At 40.6% G+C, this 12,854-nt stretch overlaps 2 protein-coding genes and 1 long non-coding RNA gene across 3 annotated transcripts in view; all 3 read left to right on the forward strand.

The window, feature by feature from the left end:
* Positions 1-2,208: 2,208 nt before the first annotated feature.
* Positions 2,209-3,839, forward strand: LOC140588338 (uncharacterized). Its single transcript, XM_072710353.1, has 4 exons — positions 2,209-3,018; positions 3,135-3,204; positions 3,332-3,494; positions 3,734-3,839. The coding sequence occupies exons 1-4, from the start codon at positions 2,209-2,211 to the stop codon at positions 3,837-3,839; spliced, it is 1,149 nt and encodes a 382-aa protein (XP_072566454.1).
* Positions 3,840-7,967: 4,128 nt separating this feature from the next.
* LOC140588306 (uncharacterized) lies at positions 7,968-10,293 on the forward strand. Its single transcript, XR_011989667.1, has 3 exons — positions 7,968-8,131; positions 9,730-9,813; positions 10,029-10,293. It is a non-coding gene; the product is annotated as an uncharacterized lncRNA (long non-coding RNA).
* A 1,246-nt stretch (positions 10,294-11,539) lies between these two features.
* The window catches only part of LOC111847053 (antigen WC1.1-like), a 59,637-nt gene continuing 58,322 nt past the window's right edge, over positions 11,540-12,854 (forward strand). The window contains exon 1 of the mRNA XM_072710239.1: positions 11,540-11,721. Within this exon, the coding sequence (XP_072566340.1) occupies positions 11,658-11,721 (64 nt within the window). The 5' untranslated portion in view covers positions 11,540-11,657. The remainder of the gene's footprint in view (positions 11,722-12,854) is intronic.

Below are 12,854 nucleotides of genomic sequence, written 5' to 3' on the forward strand. Positions count from 1 at the left end.
GGAAAAGCATGTTTTCTTCAGTACATTCCAGTGAAAGAGACACTTAAGTCACTCTTTCAAAGTCAGTTGGTCATGCAACAGTCATGTTGCTATAAACAACTAATGAAATCCTCATCTAGGCCAAAAGACATCTTGGAAGACATATGGGATGGGAGCAACATTGCATCAAATGCAATTTTTCAGTCAGATGACACATTGGCTCTTGTTTTGTACCAGGATGCATTTGAAGTGGTAAATCCACTAGGATCTGGAAGGAAAAAACATAAAGTGCTGGCTGTTTACTTAACTCTAGCAGACATACCACCTCATAACAGATCGAGTGTGGATCAAATGCAGCTGGTAATGCTTTGTCGAGAACAAGATTATAAATATTTTGGATCAGAGACAGTCTTTGGGTCACTTATCACCGACTTGAAGGACCTAGAAGTAACTGGCATACCTTTACCAGATGGACACATACACCGAGCCACATTGTGTGCTATTGCCGGGGATAATCTTGGCACACACAATATAGGGGGCTTTAATGAAAACTTCAGTAAATGCAAGTACTTTTGCCGATTTTGTACTATAGATCGTGCAACATTTCTGTCCTCTCCCTTTACAAGAGGTGAAAAGAGAACTGTAGAATCTTATAGCAACAGTGTAGAACACATTGCTGTAAGTGGTTCTGATTCATCAGTGGGAATTAAATACAACTCAAAGTTTAATGAACTCTCCCACTTTCATGTGTGCAAACCAGGTCTGCCTCCCTGTTTGGGCCATGACCTTTTTGAGGGTGTTGTTGCATGTGACCTAACTTTATACATTGAAGATTTTGTCACAAACCAAAAGCTGTTCACATATAAAGAGCTGAATGGACGACTTAATAAGTCAAATTACATTGGCAATGATGCAGGTAATAAACCCAGTGAGGTTAATCCTGTCAGTGAAAAGCTAAGTGGGCATGCTGTCCAGAACTGGTGTTTCCTTAGGCTCCTTCCTCTTATAATTGGAGACAAAATAAAAAATCCAGTGCAGAACAAGATTTGGCAATTTGTGTTGCAGCTGAGGCAAATTGTCGAATTAATCTGTGCTTCTGCCATTGCATCTAGCCAGGTAACCTACTTGAATGTCCTTATTGAGGAGTACATACAAGGTCGACATGAAGCTTTTCCTAATAATCAACAAAAGCCTAAACATCATTACTTGTGTCATTATCCAGAACTAATTCTCTGCTTTGGTCCTCTTATTCGCTTATGGACACTTAGGTTTGAAAGCAAGCACACTTATTTTAAGCAGTGTGTTCGCAAGTTGCACAACTTTAAGAACATATCTGCCACACTAGCAGAGAGACATCAGCTTTTACAAGCATACCTCTGTGCTGGTGATATCTTTCCACCAAATATTGTTGTTGAAAAAGGTACAGATTTCTATCCAGATGACTATAGCGAAAGCATTAAACATGCTGTTGCTCACTTGGGCTTCCAGACACACAACACTGTTGCTGTACATGAAATCACAGTTAAAGGTACGAGCTACAAGAAAGAGATGTGTGTTGTTTTAGGGAAAGCTGATGATAGATTGGTCTTTGGTAAGATTAAACTGATTCTTGTTTCTGACACTTCAGTTTATTTTGTCACAGAGAAATGACTATCTGACTTCCTTGTTGATATGGGAATTTATTTCCTGAATGTGGACCATCAACACACATTTTTAAATTATGTCTGTGTAAAATCGTCTGATCTACCAGACTATTATCCTTTGCCAGTTTACAGTGTGTTTGGCCTATCTGTAATTGCCCTTCACCACTCTTTTCCTTCCCTAGAATGATGTCTGATGTAACCAGATGCATCAAGGAGGAGATAACTTCTGTCCTGTCAAGTTTACCAGAGGATACACTTAATTTGCTTGTAGAAAAGGTGTGAAAGAAGAGGACCTTGCAGAATTAATTCGGCCGATACAGTGTAGAAAACTTCTGAAAGCATGGAGTGCGCATGGTATTAGTCTGAATTTTATTACCAAGTGCTTGTAAATGTATGCAGAAGTTGTAATTGACTATATTTTTTTGTTTTGCCAGGGACAGAAATTTGCTCTGCACCTCAGTCCTCAGTATGCAGTTTACCTTTCCCAAGTTCAAGTTCCAGTAGTTCCTTGTCTTCTCCCTTATGTTCACCAAGTCCAGCAGTAAAGAAGAACTGGCCTGCAACTTTTGTGATCCCATGGGACAAAATGCCTCCTGGAATTACTGCTGCTACAGCCAGTGGGAAGAGGCCTTCACCAGCAGATAGGAGGCAAATGGTTCGTGTCCTTGTTGATGAGATGAGGAAGTTTGACGCCAACCCAATGAAGTCACAGTGTCTTATAATTGCTGAAAGGGTAGTCAGGCAATTTCCACAATCCTTTGCTGATATGATAGAAGATCGAAGAATCGGGGGAGGATATTCCTCACTTCTGACTCAAATCAAAGTTCGGGTAGAACATCTTAATAGAAACAACACACTAGCACGACTGAGATCTACTAAATGTAGTACTGGGGCAAAGCAAAAGACAGGTCCTGCAGACAGCTATGGCTGTACACGGTGGCAGCCAGACATCCCACCTGAAGAGACAGAAACTACGTTGGAGATGAAAAAGCAGAGAGTCATGGAGTTCTACTCACATGAAGGCTTGTCTGGAATTGAAAGAGCAGAAATACAACATCTCATGGCAGAAACATACTACCTACAACGCAAGATGATAAATACAATGCCAGCACACTCCCTTGAGTATATAAAGTCTCATTGGCCTTACTTGTTTATTCCAAGGAGTATGTGCATTCACTTTGAAACTTTAACTGATATTAATGTTCTCAGGCAACTAGAAGCATCTTTTGAAGAATATAGTAAAATTATCATGGAATTCTTCAAGCAAAAACCCACCAATGACTCAGTTAAATCGGTTCTGATAAGAAGCAAAACATGTGTTACAGCTCCCTATGTTCTACAAATCCTGATGGCTCACTTCAAAGAGCAGAATGAAGCTCTTCTGCTCCAAGCAGATGTAAGTGTGCAGCATCTTTTTCTCTGTTCCTAATAGATTTTATTGTAGCACTAATAACAATTATCAAATACATGTATTTACATTTTAAATGTAATAGGAGATTTATTTTTGTATAGGTAGCCGCCTCTGCAGCTGATGTTGAAAGGTCCCTAACATTGCCTGACAGCCCTCGGTTGATTGTTCTAGGTATGCATGGATAGATACAGTTTATACACTGATCAGCCATAACATTATGACCACCTACTTAATATAGGGTAGGAACTCCTGTTGACACCAAAACAACCCTGACCCAATCTGAACTTTCTTACTGCAGGCCCAGTGGAAGAGACAAATCGTTGGATGGTGTCTATAGAGGGCCATGTAGTAACTGAGGGAGAGTCATTTCTATTGGGTCTTGCCACACTGTTCGCCAGCTTTTATAACTTCAACCTACAGTATCAGAACGAGGCATGCTGCACACTGGAGTTTATTCAGAGGTATGTTGATATCACTTCCCATGTTGCTTAATGCATTGTATAGTATTGTAGGTGAGGAACCATCATGTCAGTCACTGAATGTTTGTTACCAACAGGTTTTTATTCCTGTTCAGTATCAAAGAGGTGTCAGAGCTTATTTTTTGGTGACTATTGGGACTGAAGTTAATGGCCCCTATTCTGCATTTTCTCATTACCATGAGAACCAAATAACATGTTTTTGTTTATTTTGTCATTGCTAGATGCTTTATTGGCATTAACCCAGAGCGTGGATACAAAGCTTACCAAGGGAAGATTCACAGCAAGCGAACTGGGAAGGAGGTTAAAAAAAAAACAAGCAGCCCTTAACCCACATGTGTGCACCTTCATAAGGAAATTGATGGACTTTCAGTGGAATTTTGTTGGGAGTGTTAAAAAGCTACACATTCAGTGTATTATAGTTAGAAACTAACACTAGTAGATGCAAACTCTGGCTTTCAGAGAGCATTTATAACGTGACTACACACTTGAACATTTTCTAGACATTTACATCCTTTCAAAAAACAGGTAATTTATTTTTTATGGTGATTTATTTCTATTGTAAATAAGTAGTTTTTATGGTAAATGGGTTTATGTTGTGTTTTTTGTTTTCAATAATTAGGCAATTCTTGAACTGTATGATGTTCATTTTCTTATAACTGCATTGCCAAATGGGAGGTTACCAAGAAAAAAAGGTTACCAAGAAGCAAGGAAAAGGATTTTTCACCTTTACTCCAGAGAAGGTTTAAACACAGTTGATTAGTAATTAACAAACAGAGCTTATGATCTCCCTGTGGTTTTTTTTTTTTTGTTCTTTTGTTGTGGGAGAAAGAACATGAAAACAACTCATTGAACCTTTTTTATATATATATTTTTGTGCATTTACAGTAAATCACTGTGTAAGTTCAGCAATTGTGTCATTGTTTACAGTAGTAACCTGTTAATAAAAATGCTGTTAAAAATACAAGTTGTCCGAATAATTATTTACCACTAAAATACAGTAAACAGTACAAAATCACAGTAATAAACTGTATATCAAAATACAGCAATGTACTGTAGTCTATTTCTACAGTACAAATACTGTAATAAAACAGCATTTTACTGGCAAAACTGCTGCCAGTAATTTACTGTAATTTTACAGTGTGCCTACCCTGCTTCCTGTGTTGTGGTTTTTTTCTTCCCCACCAATCAGGAGTAAGGAGCCGCTTGTGTAGATCTTCAGATTCAGTCTTTATTGAAACAGCAAGGTTACAGCCATCTGAAGCAACTCCAGCACTTGCCTGTCATCATCTCCCTGCCCCCCGCTTTGTGTCTCAAATGTTGAAACTGGGAAAATGGAATTGGGACTTTGACTTTCCCTGCCAGCCCCAGGAGGATTGGCTCCACCTCTGAGTCTGGTTCTTCCCAAGGTTTCTTCCTTCTAGGGAGTTTTTCCTTGCCACTGTCGCCTCTGGCTTACTCACTGGGGGCTTTGGGTGGGGATGCTGTAAAGCACTTTGAGACAATGTAATGTTGTAAGAACGCGTTATACAAAATAAATTCAATTGAATTGAACAGTGGCTTTATACTGCATGATGTTTCCTGGGTTATCGCTGGTGTCGTATATTCTCTGTATAGGTGCCACATGGTATGATGCTGCAGCAAGAGCATGTAGTAATGTTTATGGAAACACTTTACTTGACATGACACAAATAATAAGTATCATCATTCTTGATCTGGAAACAAGGAGGTCATAATCTTCGCTCAATTAACTTTTTAAAACTGGTTGTTCCAAAAGTTAGAACTGAATTGGGAAAGAAAGCTTTTAGGTTTTCAGCACCTGACGCGTGGAACACTCTTCAAGCTGAACTTCGTCTGCAAAATTTAATACCCTTAAATGAATTTAAAGTTTTGGTAAAAACTCTGGAGTCTAGCTTGTCTGTGTGCAAGTGTATGGTTTGAGTATGTTTTTATGTAATTTTATGTAAGATTTTGTACTGACACTGTGTTGCAGCTGCCTTGACCAGATCTCCTTTGCAAAAGAGATCTGTGATCTCAATGGGACAAACCTGGTTAAATAAAGGTTAAATAAAATAAATAAAACCACAATCTAAGTCTTAGTTACATACTGAATGAATCGTGATGCATGCTTTATCTCAAGCAGTTACTATATTTGTTACTCTGTATATCTGTTAATTCTGTAAACCTTTGTGAACTACTGAAGGAACAAGTCATGAATAATACAAGTGAAATACTGATTTCATGTTTGTTCATCATTAATGAATCATGACACATCTTTTATCTCAAGTAGCAACTATACTTGTTCATGATTTGTACTTCAGTAGTAACTGAGTAATTGCTAAGTATTTGTGCCCTGTCAAGTAAAGTGTTATCATGTTTATTTTATGGCATCAGGCTTTGGAACAGTAAAATAATAGAAAATTGTTATTGTCATATCCTCAGAGGGTGTCCAACACTTTGGGAAGGTCAAGCATGATAAAAGTTATTCCATGGACTTGTTTGAAATGGTATATTTGTTGGAGATAATGGACAGGGCCAGTCTATTCTACGGTGACATAGGCGGCCACCTGCGCCATCTTCCAAGTATTGCCTATCCCATCTTGCTCTCCATGAGAGACACAGACAGGTGAGAACAAACTTGGACCCAGGCGCTGACCTGGGCTGCATTTCCCAAAAGCATAGTTGCTAACTCTGTTAGCAACTTACATAGTTTTAACCATGCAACTGAATGGATCCACCTATGTAAATTGCTAACAGGAGCTTTTAGGAAACACACCTCTTGGCAGTGAAGTTTCCTATACGTTACCCTGGTGCCTCCTCACTCTCTGCAGCTCAGGTTCATGCCCAGTCTGCTCCATTAATGAACCTGACGGTTTATGTGAGTTTGTGTTTGGTTCCCTGTTCAGTGCTGCGCCTGGTGATTTGGTTTTGTTTTATTTGATTAAAACCTCTATATTGGCACTTGCATCATGTGCCCGGGTTGCCATACCTGTGCACATCATAATAATATTTATGAACCAGTGTGTCACTTGTATGTACAGTGCGTCATGGCATGAAATGGATGGAATGGGAAATTCCTGCTCGCCTTATTTACCCATCTGAAGTGTGACTCACTGACCACCCTCCCGTCCTTCTTGCCTGGTGTATTTTAGAGAAATATAACAACCATACCATCTGCTGTTTAGACTAGGTAATCCATCTAAAGCTAAGCAGGTTTGGGTCTGGTCACTACTTGGAAAGCTGAGTGCTGCTGGAAGATGTGTTGGTGTGTCCAACAGGGGAGCCTATCCTGTGGTCTGTGTGTACCCAGTGGTCCAGGGCAATGATGGGGACACTGCTGTAAATTTGATGCCATCCATCAGATGAGACATAAAACGGAGGTTCTGACTTGCTGAGGTCAAAAAAGATCCCTGGGTATCTTTCAAAAGAATAGGGGTCGTACCCTGATGCCCTGGCTAAACTTGCACACTGTGGCCCGTTCAAATCTGGCCTCCTAATCATCCCCTATATCTAATAGGTGAAATCTCTCCTGCCCATTAACCACCTTAGGTACTGTGTGGTGAGAATACTGGCGCAGAATGGCTGTTGTGTCATGCAGATGGGTGCTACAGGGTGGTGGTTCAAGTGGCTCACCAGTCTATGTTTCGGTCTTAGAAGAATGGAACTACATACTCCATCGGTGTCCTGAGACCCCTGTGTTCATCCATCCACCTTCCATATCACTTATCTCACAATTGATCCCTGTGGGGAAACTCTCTTTACGCCTCCCCGAACTTGCTCTTTGTAGGGTAAGCTTGCTGCAAAGGGCAGCCACCTGTTGCAGCGCCCAGGGAGCTGGGGGTTAAGGGCCTTGCTCAAGGACCCGCAGACATGCTGAGGTTGGGTTCAAACTGGCGACTACAGTTCCTCCTGATTACAGACACACAGGCCTAGCCCACTGGGGCACATGCTGCCCCATAAATGAAAATTTGCACTCAGGGAGCTGGAGATTAAGGACCTTCCTCTAGGGCAGATGGACATGTGACTATTTTGCTGAGGCTTGGCTTGAACCGGAAACCTTCAAATTATAGGCACAGAAACTGCTGAGCTATACACTGTCCCCGGGGTTGTAATGAGCCTGGAGCCTATTCCAGGCAGCATAGGGCACAATGCAGGGGAACACTCTGGACAGGATGCCAGTCAGTCTTTCCAGCACTTCCAATATTGCATATTCCTGATCTGATTTCATGATGTCACTGCAGGTAAAAGTCTATCAAGCAGCTTTACTATTTGTGTATTTAACTATATTAATATAACCATGTGATTGAGCTCAGACACCACATGGGGGCCTCATTGCTGCATAGCTGTAAAGCCCTCAGGGTGAGAGAGAAACCAGCAAATAGGAGGGAAAGGATGTTGCTGGTAAGACTGTCAGTTAGTTTGTGTGGGTGTGAGCATTAGCTGCTCTAACCCCACACATCCTGTCTCCTCTCAGTCTGAGAGGCATCAGCAGAGGAAACTTCATGCAGCGTCTCCCTGAGCACAGGATGGACTTTCTGCTTCACAGGACATGTCCTCTCTGAGGAGCTGCCCTCTGGGTATGAAGATGTGGAGGACAGTGAGGGAGACCCTCGAACCCTGAGGTCTGTGCATGTGGGGGGATTAGTGTAGTGCTAAACTACTAATGAAAGTTACTTTGTTAAAACTGGTGGATTTTTATGCATTTGTTTGTTATAAGAAATGGATTACCTAGCATTATGATGGAATGTATGATTCTACAGGAAAACGTTTTGCATATTGACTTTTAGGTCTGTTAGGATCACAGTTTCCTCTTGAATCAGAGAGACCACGATAGAGCACTACAGTGATTCTGTCCTTGTGGAGACGAATCCTGATAATTTATCATGTGGGTCTTTGTAATTTAGTTAAGCTTATCCCAGTCTCTTGTTTCTTCCCATGTATCTTTTAATCTATTTTTTATCCAGACACATTAAATAAACAGTTCAGTCATAGCTCTGTGTGTAGCACTGTCACCTCCCACCTCCAGTATTGGGGGGTTAAATCCTGCCCCCAGATCTAAGTTTTGATGCTCTTGCTGTAACTACACCAGTCTCCTCTGGACACTCCGGTTTCCTCCTGCAGTCCAATATCATGCACTTTGGCAAACCATTGTCTCTAAATTACTCATAATGTTTTGTTGTTTTTGTCATGGATCTGGGTGGATTTGGCGTGAGGCCAAGGCATGATACCGGCAGAAATGTCAACGACCCACTTGCGGAATGAAGGACAAAACGGGGTTTTTTAAACAAACAGAAAAACACATGAAACACTACAAAATAAAAAGACCACAAGGGGTCAAAGGTAAATGGGGATAAACAAAGACTAATTACAAAACAGGGCAGGTAAACAGGCAGGTAGGCAATATCCAACATACAGCAAGCACAATCAACAAACCACTGGGGAACTGAACAGAAGCAGGGACTTAAATACTGAAACTAAAACTGAGTAACAAGACTAACACAGGACAGGTGAGACTAATTAACAAAGACTGGGAAAAACAGGCCACAGATGAAACTAATTAACTCAAAAGGAACTAAAACAGGGAAACTAAGAACTAACCAAGAAAACAGGAAAAACAGAATCTAACACTGGGAGTAACAAAACCCAATAAAACATAACTAAGGCTCAAAACAAGAAACCAAAACAGAATACAAAAATCACCAAAAAAACTCTACATACAAATGAAACACTAGAAAACAATACAAAAACAGAGGAGGTGGGATTCGAACACAGGGGATTGCAGGTCGCCACATTCGCATCATTTTGAGCCATGTGGCTGACAGGGAACAGAGGAAGCACAAAGACTGTCAGGAGGGACAGGATGGCCAGCGATGTCTGCTGGCCAAACGGGGAAGGGACAAAAAAGGCTGAGATGACAGGAGCTGACCCTGACAGTTTTTGTGTCCTGTGATGGATTGGTACCCTGTTCTGGCTGTTCCCCTTCCATGTGCCCTACACCACCTGTGATAGGCTCCAGTCTTGCCCTGACCCTGTACCCAATGATTGGTTGGAATATGGCTGGTTTTCATACTGTAACAAGGAATCTGGTGATAAAAAACCCACAGGGAATGATGGGGATACTGTTGGGCAGAACCCAGGTGGTTTGTCTGGTAAATTATAACATTAATTTGACTTCAGCTTAATGTATTAAAACTGCTCTAAACTATCTTTACTGTTTCAGGTTCAGGGTTGATGGTGACAGGAGACACACCAGAGGACCATGATGATGCTGAGGGTATAGAGCAGAGCCCACATATTTTATCAAGTCAGTTTCTTTTTGCACACAACTAATTGAGCAAAGTCCCTCATCATACTGCTCCTCTCAGATGGTTTTATAAGTTGCATATTTTTTATGTGCTATTTCTCAGCCAAATATATGAGAATTACAAAACCGCTCTTTATGTAAACCATTTCACTAAGAAAGATATTATTTGCTTATATAAATATAGTGACTCTCCCTAACCTGCCCTGTCCCCTTAGGTGAGAGAACCTTGACCACACTGCCCCCTGGGGACGGCCCCCCTGAACCCGACCAGACTGACTATGATGATGTGGGGGAGGAGGGACTGGCAGTCCTGCCTGAGGAAGCTCCTGTCCAAAGATTCACATAAAAGGGGCAAATCAGCTTTATATTTTATACAGAGACTGTCACTAGTTCAGTTTTTCTAAATTCATCTGTCTTTTTAAAAAGGCCATATCTTTGTATTGTTATTCATGATAAATGAAATAAACATGCATTAAATTCTTTTGAATTTGAGTACAAGCATACCTAAAATCTGAGTAAGACTGACAAGGAGAAATAGTTGGATCCGTCAATCTGTAGTAATTATTAACTGATTAATATTTTATCCCTGAAAGAATAAGACAGGGAGGTACAGCATGGACCAGACTCCAGGCACTCAGATGTACACACATTCACTCACTCACACACTAATGAAACCTCACAGCCAATTTTACCTGAATATTTTGGATATCAGGTGGGAACTCTAGGACCCGGAACCCCAAGTTCAATATGTCTGTCTATCAATCTTCCATAACCATTATCCAGTACAGGGCTGCAGTGAGCCTGGGACCCACACAGGAATCATGAGGCAGGGGGCACCCTGGGCAGGATGCCAGTCAGTCACAGGGCACACAGACACACACTATGGGCAGCTTAGTGTCACCAGTTAACCTAACTGCATGTCTTTGGACTGAGGAAGGAAACTAGACAAACCCACAAAGACACAGTGAGACCATGCAAACTCCACACACACATATATCAGAGGGTTCGGACCTCCAACCCTGAGGGTGTGAGACTGGAACACTGTCTACTGAGCTGTTTCAGTTGTAATTACACTTCCATCCATCCATTTTCGGAAACCGCTTAATCCCAACTGGGGCTGCGGGGGGGACCGGAGCCTATCCCGGGAACAATGGGCGCAGGCAGGAACCAACCCTGGGCAACTGCCAACACAGTAATTACACTTCAGGGTAAATATTATTTCTGAGTATGAAAATATCTGTTATTTATTAAGAAATGTGGTAAAGTGTCAGTAAGATATGCAGCTTACTTCTGAACATTATTTTCTTATGAAATGTGAGTGGTGATGTAGTCAGGTCCAGTTAGGTTGGTGTAGTGTGTCTGTCAGTGTGTAGGTTTAATTCCACATGTTATTGCTGTCTGTAATTGTGTGTCCTCTGCTACCAGGAATAGGCTCCTTGCTCACTCTGACAAGGAAATCACAGTCTGTCCAAATGATAGAGACTATTAGAAATATTTAGACCATATATTGTATTTTACATTACTGGTTCCAAGTCAAGCCTCTTGCTTTCCTGCTGATTATACATTATTTCATCATCTGGGCAGGTTTACTGCTGAGGGGAGGAGTCCCGACTCACATCACCGCTACTGTGTGTGTATATTTGGAGAAAATGAGCTTAGAGCCCTCTGATTTGTCACTGGGCCTCTTTGATGTTTTCCTGTAGTTCCTCTCATAAGGCAGCACTGAGTGTGATTGGTGGGTGGGGGCGTGTTCACTCTGAGGGGCAGGATGGTATAAAGACCCTCGCTGAGAGCTCAGAGGTGAAGGTTGGAGTCTCAGCTCTGGGGAGAGCTGGTTTGTCCTGATGAAGATGGAGATCTGCCTGTTCATCCTCCCTCTCTCATGCCTGCTTCTGCTCACCACAGCCAGTAAGTACCATGATCTTCCTCTGCTCCAGTGGTCCACTCTCAGCCAGCAGTGGTCATGGTTCATTATTTGGATCTTTGTGGTTTATTGCATGGCAGGATCTGTGTGTTGTGTATCAAAAACAAACAAACTGAACAGTACCCAGTTGTCTGACCATGATTATATAAATTTTTTACCAATAATGTAAGTACATCATCATAATCACTGTGAGATATAATTTTGTTGGGACTATATTCAGAGCTAAATATTTCTGTTAAAATATAAGCTATGACATCCTTAAAAAATTACCGAAAATGGAAATTGCTTTATATTTTATTTTACTCTTTTTTATCACAATCTCTGTATTCCACATTAGATTTTTGCTGCTATTCGTAAAATGTGTGTCTTAATAATTCCAAAATAATTAATATGACTCAGTCATGATAAATTCATTAACACATATTTTACATACATGTGTTATGACTGCTGCAAATTATTAGCACTGTATCAGAATTGGTATTAAAGATGCAACAAGGAAAACGTCAGTGTCAATGTTAGTGTAACATTTTAATATATTGACTTGATCTGATTTATTGTACCTTTAATACAATAAACTCAGTGTATATTATTGCTACACTGACTCTAAGGACAGACTTACAAACGATTTACAAAGTTCAGTATGATTAAAGGTTAAAAGGATTGTACAATATAAGTATAGTACATCAAATCTATATTAGAGAATGTTTTCAGATTTTTTTCAGTCTTCATTCATTAATAACATTAACGAAAGTAGGTCTATAATGAAATACTACACGGAAAAAAATATGAAGAATTTATTTGCTACTAGTATATGTCTGAATTTACAGAAATTAACAGAAATGAAACCAGATAAGTAATTTATATTAAACTTCAGGTAATTTTAATCTTTTAAATAGTCGTATTTCATATGTGAAATTCAATAATAATACGAAGAAGAATACGAATTATAATACTTTTTAAGTGCATAAAGAAATCACTTCTCTGATTATCATAAAGTTTCCCTGTACTGTAAGCAGATTATTACAGCGCTTTGCCAGGCTCCAGTGCACGGAAACCCAGCAAACATTTGGACGTTTGATGACCGTTGAAATGACGTCCCTCCGACACGTCCCGTCAT

This window comes from Paramormyrops kingsleyae, chromosome 3 (genome assembly GCF_048594095.1).
Source record: "Paramormyrops kingsleyae isolate MSU_618 chromosome 3, PKINGS_0.4, whole genome shotgun sequence".
NCBI classification, from domain to species: domain Eukaryota; kingdom Metazoa; phylum Chordata; class Actinopteri; order Osteoglossiformes; family Mormyridae; genus Paramormyrops; species Paramormyrops kingsleyae.

Bases quoted from the DNA above. Each gene is read 5' to 3' on its own strand.
- LOC140588338 (XM_072710353.1), top strand. From the start codon at position 2,209: ATGCCTCCTGGAATTACTGCTGCTACAGCCAGTGGGAAGAGGCCTTCA. The intron at 3,205-3,331 runs GTATGCATGGAT...TTCTTACTGCAG, and splicing joins CCCTCGGTTGATTGTTCTAG to GCCCAGTGGAAGAGACAAAT. The intron at 3,495-3,733 runs GTATGTTGATAT...TGTCATTGCTAG, and splicing joins ACACTGGAGTTTATTCAGAG to ATGCTTTATTGGCATTAACC.